Source organism: Saccopteryx leptura, chromosome 12, assembly GCF_036850995.1.
Source record: "Saccopteryx leptura isolate mSacLep1 chromosome 12, mSacLep1_pri_phased_curated, whole genome shotgun sequence".
Taxonomy (NCBI): Eukaryota; Metazoa; Chordata; class Mammalia; order Chiroptera; family Emballonuridae; genus Saccopteryx; species Saccopteryx leptura.
In genome coordinates, this window is record NC_089514.1 from 32758414 (window position 1) to 32773561 (window position 15148).

General features: G+C 37.4%; 1 protein-coding gene across 3 annotated transcripts in view; it reads left to right on the forward strand.

Annotated features, from left to right (window-relative positions):
* The window catches only part of SGCE (sarcoglycan epsilon), a 70384-nt gene that overhangs the window by 30757 nt on the left and 24479 nt on the right, over positions 1-15148 (forward strand). For all 3 annotated transcript variants that reach the window (XM_066354176.1, XM_066354174.1, XM_066354175.1), the window contains exons 4-5: positions 5332-5404; positions 10353-10551. In XM_066354176.1, coding sequence (XP_066210273.1) covers positions 5332-5404; positions 10353-10551 — 272 coding nt within the window. The remainder of the gene's footprint in view (positions 1-5331; positions 5405-10352; positions 10552-15148) is intronic.

The following is a 15148-nucleotide window of genomic DNA, read 5'->3' on the forward strand; positions in this document are numbered from 1 at the left end:
TGTGTTGTTTTGTTGATGAGCGCCATTCTGACCGGTGTGAGGTGATATCTCTTTGTGGTTTTAATTTGCATTTCTCTAATGATTAGTGATGTTGAGCATTTTTTCATATGCCTATTGGCCATCTGTATATCCTCTTTGGAGAAGTGTCGATTCATTTCTTTTGCCCATTTTTGGATTGGATTGTTTGTCTTTCTGGTGTTGAGATTTACAAGTTCTTTATAAATTTTGGTTATTAACTCCTTATTAGACGTACTGTCAAATATGTTCTCCCATTGTGTAGTTTGTCTTTTTATTCTGTTCTTATTGTCTTTGGCTGTGCAAAAGCTTTTTAGTTTGATATAGTCCCATTTGTTTATCCTGTCTTTTATTTCCCTTGCCCGTGGAGATAAATCAGCAAATATATTGCTGCGAGATATGTCGGAGAGCTTACTGCCTATGTTTTCTTCTAAGATGCTTATGGTTTCACGTCTTACATTTAAGTCTTTTATCCATTTTGAGTTTCTTTTTGTGAATGGTGTAATTTGGTGGTCTAGTTTCATTTTTTTGCAGGTTGCTGTCCAATTTTCCCAACACCATTTGTTGAAGAGGCTGTCTTTACTCCATTGTATGCCCTTACCTCCTTTGTCAAATATCAGTTGTCCATAGAGCTGTGGGTTTATTTCTGGGTTCTCTGTTCTGTTCCATTGACCTATGTGCCTGTTCTTATGCCAGTACCAGGCTGTTTTGAGTACAATGGCCTTTCAATTGGTTACCTTTTTGTTTTGCGGGTGGATTATTTTGCTGTGCAAAGCTTTTTAGTTTGGTGTAGTCCTGTTCATTTATTTTTGCCTTTACTTCCCATGTCTTTGGGGTCAAATTCATAAAATCTTGAATACCAGGGTCCACACATTTAGTACCTATGTTTTCTTCTATGTAATTTATTGTTTCAGATCTTATATTTAGGTCTTTGATCCATTTCAAATTAATTATACATGGAGACAAACTGTTGTCCAGTTTTATTTATTTATATATTTTTTTGCATGTGGCTTTCCAGTTTACTCAGCACCATTTATTAAAGAGGCTTTATTTTCTCCACTGTCAGTTTTTGGCTCTTTTGTCAAAAAGTATTTGCCCATATACATGTGATTTTGGGGCTCTCAATTCCGTTTCACTGGTTGTGTCATTTTCACAGATTTTTGTTTCAGCTTTCATATAAAAAGAGCAGTACTGATTAGTGGGAAAAATTAAGACATTTAAAATAGATTACTATAAAATGAATTCTGTTTAAGAAAATAAATGCAAACTTACTTGCTCCATATTTTAATTCCAGATTTCGTGTTTACTGAAATACAGTCATTATGCAGACATTCTGTGAGTCCCTATCATATTGTAAGCATTACGCTAGGTGCTGGTGCTTGCAAGATGAGTAACAGGTGAATCCTGTTGAAGCACTAAATAGAAGCCTATACTTAGCTAACACCAACATAACTGTTATAATAAGAAGGTGCTGTTTGATGCAGAATTCTAACAGGGGAATAGGATTCACTTTACAATATAGAAGGAAGGCTAGCTTAGGCAGAAGAAACAGCACATCAAAATATTGACGGTATTAACAATCACATCTGTCTCTTAAGGAACAATGATATATATCTGAAGAGACGGTGCCACGGATCATTGGGGAAAAGGATGTCTATTTATTGAATGGAACTGAGACAATTTGTTAGCGATGTGGCAAATATAAAATTAGATTCTTCACAGGAAGTATAAAACTCAAGTCTAGATTGAGGATTTAAATGTGAAAAGCAAAGTTTTAAGCTGTTATATGAAAATATAGAGGAACTTACTGAGTTTGGAGTAGGGAAGGATTTCTTAAATAATACCTTAGTGCCTGACCAGGCAGTGGCGCAGTGGATAAAGCATCGGACTGGGATAAGGAGGACCCAGGTTCGAGACCCTGAGCTTGAGCACAGGCTTATCTGGTTTGAGCAAGGCTCACCAGCTTGAGCCCAAGGTCACTGGCTCGAGCAAGGGGTCACTCAGTCTGCAGTAGCCCTCCCACCCCTGTCAAGGCACATATGAGAAGTCAATCAATGAACAACTAAGGAGCTGAAACAAAGAATTGATGTTTCTCATCTCTCTCCCTTTTTTTCTGTCTGTCCCTCTCCCTGACTCTCTGTCTTTGCCACAAAAAAAAAAAAAAAATAATAATAATAATAATAATACCTTAGTATTTTTATTGAAGGGAAAATGTTTTTTTAATTTTTATTAATTTTAATGGGGTGACATCAATAAATCAGGGTACATATATTCAAAGAAAACATGTCCAGGTTATCTTGTCATTCAATTATGTTGCATACCCATCACCCAAAATCAGATTATCCTCCATCACCTTCTATCTAGTTTTCTTTGTGCCCCTCCCCCTCCCCTTCCCCTTTCCCTCCTTCCCTCCCCCCCCCCCCCATAACCACCACACTCTTGTCCATGTCTCTTAGTCTCGTTTTTATGTTGAAGGGAAAATATTGATGTTTTTACTCTATTAAACTTATGAACTTCTGTGTATATATATATCTCTGACAGTGAACTTAATCTTGCCCAGTTACATGGATAAATGTTTTAAACATAATGTTGCATTAAAAACGAAACAAAACACCAGTCCCAGGGGCCTGACCTGAGATGGCGCAGTTGATAAAGCATCCACCTGGAACACTGAGGTCGCTGGTTCAAAACCCCTGGCTTGCCTGGTCCAGGCACGTATGGGAGTTGATGCTTCCTGCTCTTACCCCTTCTCTTCCTGTCTATCTTTCTCTCCCTTCTCTAAAATGAATAAATTTTTAAAAAATTAAAAAAAAACACCAGTCCCAGAAGACTACCTGCAGTTTACCATTTTATAAAGCTCAAAAAACAAGCAAATTAAACAATATATTTTAAGCTTACATACATTTATAATAAAACTATATTTAAAATGAAGGGAATGATACATGCAAAATTCAAAATGGCTATTTCTGGCTGAAGGGGCTAGGATAGAGAAATACAGGTGTTGGACGAGGATTCACAGAGGTTCATTATGTTCTTATACCTTATAATTAAGATATAATGTTATGAATACATACCAAATAATATACTAAAAATATAATGAAAATTTAATATATCTTTTATTGAACACAAGTAGTAAATAACTCATTTCTATATTCACATAAGATCACATATTTACTTTTTTTTTTTTAATTTTTTCCAAAGCTGGAAACGGGAAGCAGACAGACTCCCGCATGCGCCCGACCGGGATTCACCCTGCACGCCCACCAGGGGCGATGCTCTGCCCATCTGGGGCGTCGCTCTGTTGCATCCAGAGCCATTCCAGCGCCTGAGGCAGAGGCCACAGAGCCATCCTCAGCACCCGGGCCATCTTTGCTCCAATGGAGCCTTGGCTGCGGGAGGGGAAGAGAGAGACAGAGAGGAAGGAGAGGGGGAGGGGTGGAGAAGCAGATGGGTGCTTCTCCTGTGTGCCCTGGTCGGGAATCAAACCCGGGACTCCTGCACGCCAGGCCAATGCTCTACCACTGAGCCAACCGGCCAGGGCCACATATTTACAATATTTTAAAATATTCTACTAATATAGTCAATAGAGTTTTACATATCTTAAACTAATATTTGAACATGTAAATCCACTGATTAGTTTATTCTGTGGGTGTTTATTAAGCATCTAAAAATAGATCAGCTATTCTTCTAGAAATAGGGTCCAAAAAAGCACATACTCTGCTACGAAGAGCTTCACATTATCAGGATAAGTAAAATTTGAGAATATTATAGTATTTAAATATCTAACTAGAAGTGATAGAAGGACTGCATTCTGTTATAGCTATTATTTAGTTAAACATTAAATATAAATTCCGATAATAAAATTCTTCCTCCTGACTTATGAAATGTTCTTCACTCCCTCTAGTATTTGTGATTTAAAAAAAACACACACATTAGAATTTATGAAATTTGCAATAATGAGATTTGTGATAATTATGGGAAAGCTAGCCATAAAAATATTGTCACTCATTTGAAAATATCTAATATTTCATTCTGAGCTTTACCTTTGAGGTATTATAACAAATAGTGGAAGATTGATACTTTTTCTCATTGAGAATCTGATTAAGATTTTTGCAATCTTTATTACATTTTTTTATTTGCTTCTTGGTACCAGTAGTTCCTAGTTTATTTTAATGACTAGTCTTCATTTCATTGTTAATCTTAATTAATCATGTGTTCCAACAAATACAATGAGGAAGTCATTAAATTCAACAGAAATCCGACAGATTGTGGAGAGCGTTCTTTGCTATGTGTGATAATATGCTTTCCAGAATATGTACTTTTAAATATTGTTAAAGGTTTGAAATTATTCCAAAATTTGGATGTTTACAATTTGTGCAGATATTTCCTAGTGTAATTTATTTCAGTTAAAGCTCATATGTGATGCTATGAAAATCTCTGATTTCGTTTTTAAATGAGCAAGCTGTTTCTTTTTAGTTTGAGACAGTTTGTTTTGCTCTTTTGTCTCTGTCACCCACAGTGGCAGGCAGTGCCAGAAGCCTAGTGCTGGGATGCTAAAACTTTACACAAGCCATTTGGGGTTTTTTTTTTGAGGTACCGCAGACCTGTCTGCTGATTTCTTATCTGTAATTGAGTTCAGTGTTCCTTGATTTTTGAAGTATTATCCTGTTTTTGGCCTTTTTTGTTGGGTGTTTGCAGTGGCTGCTTCTGAGTTGACTTTGATGTAAGTTCATTGGCTCTGCAAATGTTTACTAACATTGAACTGTACAAAGGGATTGATTTGTGTTTTTGAGTGTGTGCCATAAACTTACAGACCATGAACCTTACTGCTTAATTCCCATCATAAGTGTGCTATGATTTCCAAATGGTTATTCGTGATCTTTTTTGACTGGTTGGTGTGCAGACAACATAGGATGTGCTTGTTTTAAAGTGTACTTTCCAGTATAATCCTTAAACCCATAAAGCACAAAAATAAATTGTTTTGGTTTTTTTGAACTCTTTGAATGGCACTGGTAATTCCTAATGGTTAATCCATTTACTAATGGGGCATCTGCATTGTGATTAGCACTTAACAGTCTTCTGTAAAAGGGGCTTTCTGATTTTAACTTGCTTAAATAGACCTGACTAATTATTCATTTTCCCATAATACTGCTAAAAGCTCTGTGTTCTTATTGCTCAGCTAACGAATATTGTAGTAAGTATATAAACAAATAATGAAAATGGAAAGAACGACAATTTGTTTTCATTTTGTCCTTAATGAATTTCATTTTCCAAATAACATTTCACTTCTTTAATATGATTTTCGTTTTTCAATAGATAACTGCCTACAATAGGCGTACTTTTGAGACTGCAAGGCATAATTTGATCATTAATATAATGTCAGCGGAAGGTAGGTATGAAAAAATATGTTGCTGATCGCTTCCTTATTTACAAGAAGTATTTTGTTATGTTTTATATCTATGTAAAATATAGCTATGGATTTTAAAGTGCTGGATATCTAATATAACTAATGAAATAGTAAAATGTAGAAAAATATTAAGCAGCATTTAATTTGTTATAAAATATTGTGATGTGTCATGGTACTGAAAATCTCAGGATAGGGAACCAAACAGGCTACTTATTTCTCCAGGCCTTGGTTTCATCATTTATAAAATAAAACTAAGAATAAAATTGCTCTCAGAAGTCTGGGGTGCAGATTCAATGAATTAGGCTTGAATTCAATGACTTAGGCTTAACACGAGGCTGAGCACAGAGTGCAGACTCAGTAATTATTAGCTAGTTTCATTAAAACTTAACATAGGTCATAGTTCGATTGTATGTGAAGATCAAGGGTTATTGACAGGCAAGTGTAAACTGTAATTTGGGTCACAGTCTCCTTCCTAATAGATGATCATGCATCAATAATTGCTGGAGTCCATCAGCAATCTAGAGGTACGTATGCTCAAATTGTAAGTGATTCCCAGGGATTTGGAAGGAGATAGGAAATATTCCAAGAATTATGCTCTCAAATATTCTGACCCTATATTGGAATTAGATTGGGAAAAATGCATACCACTGAAAACTTTGTGATGAAAATGTATATGTCATGGAATACTCCTCTACCAAATATCAGTTATGAGGTGAACAGGAAAAGACTGAACATAGCTTTTTTCCCCTCTGGAAACAGTAGAACAGTGTGTATCCTGTTTAGGGGAATTCTTCCATTTACTATATAATTAAAAACAAATGAGCATAATCAAAATATTTTATCAGAACCTAGTAGTCTGGATTTCATGCTAATTCAGCAAAGGCTGGGTTAAAAGTTGCCTTTATACCATATGACAGAAAACAATTTCTATAGAATTGATAATGCAGTCCTTAATTGGGGAGGGGACTTGAAGACTTCGAGCCCCTTCCTGTGAGTTTCCCCCAGGCGTTTTAGCTAGTTTAAAATCTGAAATAACCTTCACATATGAAAAGCAAGTCCAAACGCAAGTTCTAACCCTTGGACAGAAGATTCTCTGTCCACTTTCTCACTTCCCAGGGGCTTTTGGTAGTTACTGACATTTTGCATCAGGGAGACTTATTCTTGGCTCCAATTGTATTTGAATGCTTACACCCAGTCTAATAGATCCCTGTAGAATTGGAATACTCATAATAAGCAGAATAATTGCAAAGTTTGCTTTCTAGTAAGGATTTCAACGAAACAGTTACATAGTTACCTAGTTACATTATAGTGCTTGGCCCGCTCTCCTCACCATTATGCTGTCAGAGTGACTCAAAACCCTTTGTCAGGTATGGGAGTCCCTATTAACTGAACCGTGGCCTGGTCTGCAGTAGTTTGAACCTCTTCTTTGTCAAGTCTCTGTGGATGCTGAGTCCACAGGCCTCCTATTGACAGGTGTTGTTGATGAGTGGGAACCCATGTTCAAGCAGATACTAGTGGAGGACTGCTAGACAGTTGGAGAATTGAAAGTTGGCGTTAGGGGCTATTTATCTAACAATCAGGGGTTTTGCAGGGGGGTTGGTGAGGCAGGTAGGGTGGATGGGATTCGGAAGCCTTCACTTGTACTTCAGGCAGAGTGGCTCTACTGCCTTTTGCAGAAGGTTTAGGGGCCCAAAACTACGAGAACTAGGGAACCAAATGACACGAGTTTATCCTTGCCAGTATTGATGGCATCTGTGTGGGCTTCTGGGAGGTACATCTTTGAGCATGACTGACACGTGTGCCATTTCTCCCAGATAAAGTCAGGAAAAGAAAGAAGCGTTGAGTACCAGGATAATCACGCTCAGGCCGACTCCTTGCCCAGCTGTCTCCTGCTTTGAGAGGCCTAATGGGAAATTAGTCCTGTAGACTCACACAGCCCGGAGCTCAAAGAAAGTACACAGAGTGAGTCTCTAAATTGGGTTTAGTACCTCAGAGGCCTGCCACCAATCTGTTGGCCTACTGTTCCCTTGGCCTCTGTGATGTCCAAATATAGCAGGCATGGGATTTCCCCAAAGTTAGAAAGCCGGTATGACTCATCTCTGGGAGCCCTGGCAGCCACACTTGGCTGGGTAGGCAGCAGGCAGCTGCAGAGCCCAGAGCCTCCGAGGGGCGTGGCGGCAGCCAGTCTCAGAGCGGAGGCACGGAGCTGGGTCACAGGGATTAGCAAAAGCCAAAGAACGGTTCTCCAGAAACGTAGCTTTGGTAATAAGAAACAAGTTCTGCCTGCTTCTTTCTAAAAGTGGGTGTAGAAGCACTGAATGAAGTGAATAGAGGTTAGACTTCCAGCATACTCAACAACTATTTGTCATTATTTATATATAGTATTTATTGCCAAGTAACTGTACTTCATGACGTCTTTCTGCATGACTATTTCTTGGGGTGGAGAAAATTTTGTATGATTAAGCTACTGTTTATCTGTATGAAACAGGAAATGTGTCTGTATAAAATAAGAAATTTATCTACATAAAAGAGAATAAATATTATATATTTTAGAAGACTGCAGATGGCCTGTACCATCAAACAAATCCAACAAAAGCATAAGCAGAATAAATAGTAGTGTAGGAGATGAGTCAAGAACCTTCCATGGTCAGGGCCTTGGAAAACTCAGTCTTTAAGAAGACATACCACACTCTAGAAAACTCTTGAAAATTGTAAAACCAGACTATCTAACCTGACTTCACCACTGGTGTAAAATTATCCTTTCTTACTCAGGAAGCTTCATAAAAAATGAGGCCATCAAGATTTCAACTACTTACTGTGTAGTTTTTTATTATTTTTTATTTTATTATTAGGAGTGATATACATATGAGTTTTAATAAAATAAGTCAGAGAGTATATATAATATAATTACTATTGGTAATTTTAAATCTATGTATAGTCCAGAAACATTTTATTTTCCTTTTAAGGGAAACATTTAGATAATCAACTTATTTATAGTAACATAGTAACTACTAAAGTTTACTATTTTGTAAGTTCTTCCTTCATGCTGGGAGCTCCTCTGAACCTTTTATCTACAGTCTCCTTTAGCTTAGATAAAGATCATATAAGTTCATATGATGGTAAGTTTCTGGACCTCACCACAGATCAGCTTCCCTTTCTGAAAGTATGGAGAACAATACAAACACCTACTCACCCTTTGGTTTCATTAAATGTGATAATTCACCTCAGTCCATTAGCTTGGCCTGCCTCATAGTAAGTATTTTTTTAAAACGCCTTTATTATTACAGAAATATTATTAAACAAAAAGAAAGCTATTCTTTATCTTAATAGAACAATTAGACTATGGAAAATGACTTATAATTCAAGAATGACATTTGAGAAACTGAAATAAATTACATTTATTTAGAGTTTCTTAATATTGAAAGTGTGAATTAAACATTTGGTTGGTTTAAAATATTAATTTTCCAATCTTTGGAGGGAAATATTGATGAGACATTGGGGAGGAGGAAAGCTAAATCTCTAACTATGTGAAATAGGAAATTTCATGAGAAATTTAAAATATAATTTGTTCGAGTATTTAATTATGGAGTGACCAAAATAGTGATATTGTTATACTTTCAGAGTTCTAATTGAAAATATAATCAATATTTATTTTAGTAAAAAATAATGTTTTAGCATGCTTCAAAAAGATCAGTAATACGTTCATGTACCACATAACATTTTGGTCTATATGGAGGACACGGTCCCCTAAAATTACAATAGAGCTGAAAAATTCCTATCCCCTAGTGATAGTGTAGCCATTGTAACATTGTTGCACTAAGCTCTTTCTTTAAATAAATTGAGTGTAGCCTAAGTGTGCGGTGTCATCAAGTCTACAGTAGTGGACAGTAATGTCCTTGGCCTTCATGCCCACTCACCACTCACTCACACACTCAGAGCAGCTTCCGTCCTGCACGCTCTGTTCATGGTAAGTGCCCTATACAGGTGTACCAATTTTATCATTTATACCATACTTTCTTATTTTAGTTCTTAATTACAGTTTACATTAAATATTATTTTATATTAGTTTTGGGTATATAGCCTAGTGGTTAGACAATATGCTGTTTCTCTTCTATGTGTATTAGATTCACAAATGCTTACCATTGTATACAGTTGCCCACAGGACCCAGTGACATGCTGTGCAGGCTTGACGCCTGGGAGCAGAAAGCTATAGCATTTAGCCTTGGTGTGTATTAGGCTATACCATCTAGGCTTGTGTGACTGTACTATAGGATGTTTTCACAAATTTGCCTAAACAACTCATTTCTCCAAACATTTCCCTGTCATTAATCAACGCATGACTATACTGCAAATTAAAAATACAACATTTCAAGTCAGATATCAATAACCCACAAGCAAGTGCTGATATTTTATAATGTTTTCTCAGTTTGGAAATAATTTTGCTCTGTACCTTGGATTCCTCCTATGTTCAAATGAGAATAGCATTAGGCAGGGTTGTAATGATTAAATGAAACGATGTATTTGAAAAAATCTGTTAATTTTAAAACACCATAAATACAAAATATTATTCCTACTTCTGTAAAGTTCTAGAAGTGCTCCTTCTGCCTGAGTGAGGCTTGGGAGGAAGCCAGCAGGTCACAACAAAGTTGGAGGCTGATTTTGATTTTCTTTTTTACCAAATCTTACAATTATCAATTGCCCTGCTGTGCCCTTGGATTTGATTGCATTGTAGATCAAATTCTGGGTCGAATGTATGTTATGATTTTAGATACATCTCTTAATTCACAGAAAGCCTTTACATCAGGATTATTATTTTCCAAAGCCAGGACTGTGACAGAAATCAGCAAACCTAGAATGGTTTTTGTGTGTTTGTTTCTCTTTCAAAAGACTACTTATTAAATATATGCATACCCTGTTTTGTGAAAATTAGATTTCCCGTTGCCATATCAAGCAGAATTCTTCGTTAAAAATATGAATGTGGAAGAGATGTTGGCCAGCGAGGTTCTGGGAGACTTCCTCGGGGCAGTGAAAAACGTGTGGCAGCCAGAGCGCCTGAACGCCATCAACATCACGTCGGCCCTGGACCGGGGCGGCCGGGTCCCGCTCCCTATCAATGACATGAAGGAGGGGTAAGCAGACCTTTATGTCATTGCCTTAAATATAAATTTTTAAAGATGGTGATCTTATCAAACTTATTGTAAGATGGAAGATGGCCTATTGCATTTTTCTTTTTAATAAGAAATGGGTATTGTAAAGATATGAAAATACCAGCAATTTTCTATATTGACAAAGAGGTAACATTAATGGTTCTTTATATCTGATCTTCCAGGTCCTGTGAAATCTAATTGTAGAGCAGGATCGGCAGTCATAAATTACAGCCCTAAGTCTTTTGTACCTTCTGTAGAGAAGCTGATTATTTAGGGCCTGGAATTTCAAAGGAAATTGATGCCCTAGTTATCAGCTGCAGCAGGACATGCAGACTGCTGTAACTTTATTCTAGGAAACTATTTCTTTGCCTTTAACATTCTTTCCACCATGTGTTGGTGACTGATGGCTGAAGTGGATTTGAAACCGTTTCCTAAAGCCTGGCCCTGTCACTCACAAGCTGGAGGACATTGGGCAAAACGCTGCACTCCTCTGTGCCTCGACTTCCTCAGTTGTTCCAATGGGAGTCTTACTCTTCTTTGATAGAGTTTGTTATAGTGATTAAATGAAATAATGCATTTGAAAGAGATCTGTCTGTTTTCAAGCCTTTTAAATACAGAGTATGACTCATATCCTTATAGAAATTAGAAACCCTCCTTATGCCTGGACAAATTGAAAGGTTCGAATGTCAGGGTCAACCGAACTTTTATCTTTAATTTCTAATCTGTAGGTTGAGGCAGATCTTTCCTCCTTTTTTTTTTTTTACCCAATTCTATAAACATATGAGATACAGAATGAGTTAGATTTTTGTGTAGCATGTCCCTTCCAACTTCTTTATCCATTTTCCTGATAACAGTTTTACACAGATGAGAGCTGGAATTACCTGGAATGCCTGGATTAATAAGAATTAAATTTAAGGGCAACTGTAAGGAAGAACTTTGTTGGAAATACAGCTAGTGCTCAACTTATGACCACGATTGGTTCCGACAGACCGGTCGTAGCACGATTTGGTCATAAGTTGAGTAGGCTATATGTACAGTACTGTGAAATGATGTTATAAAAATCTTTAAGTCATATTTTATCATAATTTTCTTTCATTGTTATATATAATAATTTTCTTTGTTCATTTTAGCCATTTGTATCATCTCTACACCATTTTGTTTTCGTATTTTTACATTCATCAGGTTTAAGTAAAACACTGCATTACTAGTACAACTGGTTTAATATTTGCAAAGACAATTTTCTCTTGGTAGACATCTTGGGAGGGGTTTGATGAAAAATTTCCAAGACACAAAACATAAATTGCTGTACCGAGTCTGGGATAACAATTGAAATGGTGCACGCGGAGATGGTAGTGCTGCTGGAAGCTGGTCCGCACTGTTGTACGCCCAGCTGGGCAATGCTTGCGCTGCCAGACGCGGAGCAGTTGTGGCTAGTGATTGTGGTTGTCAAGTCGAATGGTCGTAAGTTGCATAGGTCGTAAGTCGATCATATTTGTAAAGGAAAATATCACAAATAAACATAGCTGAAGTTTAAGGGAGTAGGCTGGAGCAGGGTAAAAGATAAGCAGTGAGCTGTGAAGTCCAGCTTACCAGTTTCAGAATTCATTTGTACCTTGGATGTTACGGTAATGTGTTCTGAAGTCATCTAAACACACATAGAAGTGCTTTGAGTAAAAGAGTTGCTTTATTGCTTGTCTGGTGCGTGGCTTTTAATATGAGAACATAATTCTAGAGTTCAAATTTTGTACTTCAGAGTTGCACCATGATTATCTGAATATTTAAGGAAGAACCATGGAAAAACAGAGGTATCTCCCCTGAAAACCTCCTCCAAATGCGGAACCTTTTCAACATTTGTTAAAGTAACGTGTCCTGCGATGCTGGATGAAACAATGAGCTGTTGGAGGGAGCAACATGAAAAGCCGGCGTTGGTCAAGGTTTCCATGGTGCCGCTTTGTTCTGGGCTCGCCCCTTCTTTCATCAGTAGCGCAGCCCCCCCCCCCCCCCCACAGAGGCACTTTTACAAATAACAAAACTTAATGGAACTAAATAACTGCCTAAAACCAAACTTCAACCCCAAACAGTGCTTCCCAGCTGTGTGAAGCCTGAGAATTGCCATTAGGCACATCAGTAAAAGTATAGATAGGTTTCCGACCTCTGATTCCCCCCAGAGATTCTGAATCTTTGGGTCTAGGGCTGGACCTGAGCATATGACTCTAAATTAAGAACAGAATTTTTGTCCGTCAAGTACTTGTTAAAGAATTCAGTCATTAGCTGACTGACCCCCAGCACCTGCTGGAGGGTGGCATGTGCCATGTGCTACCAGATATTTGAGAGTCGGCCCCCTGGCATTTATTTGGACCCTGTTATCTCAGATCCCTTCCCAACTTGAAATGCTTCCCATGAGCTTTAACTTACTGTTAAGCCATAACCTTTACAAAGTATTCAAAAAGTCTTTCCAAATAGCATTTCTATAAATTATACCCAAAGCCAACTTGTTGCTATAGTATCTCTATACAAGCACTGATGAAATAAGATCCTCCCAGAGTATAGTTCCAGAAGAAAAGTATAGGTCCAGAAGAAAATACACATTCCTGGGAACGATTTTGCATATTTTTAGTTGTAATATAATGTCATTGTAACCAAAAAAAAAAAAAAAAAAAAAAAATTTATACCCCTATTGCCTAAAATCTAAAAATAAATCCAATGCTTAACTCTTCTCTTTGCCTTCCTTCCTTTTTAATGGTGCATATGATAATTATTCATTCACTTAATAAACCTTTTGCCACTGTACTTTCTTTTGAAAATAACCAGGGCTATAAATCCCTTTTAAAAGTGAAATATTGAAAAAATCAAGAAATAGAGTCAGAGATAGCAAAAAAACATTGCATCCCTTTCTTTTCTAAAGTTTTATTAAAAAGTATATATGTCAGAAATATTAAGTATTTAAAATGTGCTCTACTATACTTAGTATAAGCCTCATTCTCTGATCTTTAAAAAAAAAAGCTCCATGAAATTATTTTCTATTTCTCACAGCAGCCATAATCCAGTAATTGCACATCTTTCCTTATTTACCATCAGTAGTCAAATGAACAGAAAATCAGTCAGGGAAGCTCGCATAGTGGACCCTCAGAGTAATCGACAGCCCTTTCCCAGCCCAAAGCACCGTTAAATGCCAATCACCAAGAACCCACTCTGCGGCATCCCAGCTCCTGTTCCTTCTCAATGTATATATATTTTTCATTTCTGCAAAACTCACTGACAGCTTTCAAACTTCTCCTAAATCTAACAGAAAACAATTAAAAAGATTTATGTCAAAGTGAGTAAGCTCCTGCAAAGGAAGGCTGAGCCTCCTGGAGAGATTCCCTTTCACTTGCCAGACCCATAACCCCAGGGCCCCTGCACTGTCTCCAAGTGTGTCGTCTCAGGGCCGCATTTGCTCCTGACGTGGAGCCAGAGGCTGAGGACTCTGTGGCTGCATTTAGCCTGGGATAAAGCTCATGGAGAGAGGAGCAGGTTCATATTTCCTTCTAGGCATGGCAGAGCTGCCAGCCTGGGGTGAGTGATGTGGTGTAAATGGTGGCTATGAAGGGAATGATGGGGTGTGAGGATTAAAGAATATACTCACTTTTCATAAGAGATTGTCAGACCTACCACTGTGTCCTCTGGTTACCAAAGCATGGGCATCTAGCCTCGGTCAGCAACAGAAAAGCCTAGTTTATTCTTTAGACAATCTCACAAGGTACTCCCTTTCATTAGTTGTCTGCTTTTTGCCCTACCAAGACCTCAGTGAGAAGTTACACCTGAGGAAGAGAATATTAGTCAGTGGCTGCCAAACACTGCTCTGGCGCAAGGACATGATCCTGGGCCAGACCCGAGTTCAGTTGTCCCCGTGTCTGGCGATTTCCCAGGTTGTCCTTTATTCTTAAATAATGTGCCTCTGGTATTTTCACGAGTATCTTTTCATTTATGAAATGATGATATGAGATAGGAATTAATGAAAAGACTTGAATAAAATGAAAATTGAAGACTCATACAAATCTATTTTTATAAGTATAAAAATAATGAAATCAATGCAACCAGATGTCTAATATCTATTCTTCTAAGTTCTATGCATCATCCATGTTTTACTTTTGTAGTTTGACATTTCTGAAGTATTTTTATGGGGGAATAGTGTACTATTCTCGGGGGGAAACGGGGACAGAGAGAGATGTCGTTCGGGGCAGAGGGTGCATGAGTGGTTAGTTGAGTTGGGCACTTGAAACCTGTATGGTTTTGCAAATCAGTGTCATCCCAATAAACTCATTAACCGTTTGAGTAGTACGGATGTTCATGTACGTCCTCGTGCCTCCTGACCATCCAGAGTATGATTGTACAAAATTTTTATTTAAAAAATGTGTAAGGCAACATTAAAAAAAGGCAAATGTATGTTCTTCTTGTTTCCATAAATTGGTTATCAAACAAACATGATTTTAAGTTAATAAAATTGTAACAGAAACTAATTTCGTTTTTTGAAAAATAACTCACTCCTGGGGATCATCGAGCATGAAAAAACCCTCACTACTGAAAGGGATAAAAAAGA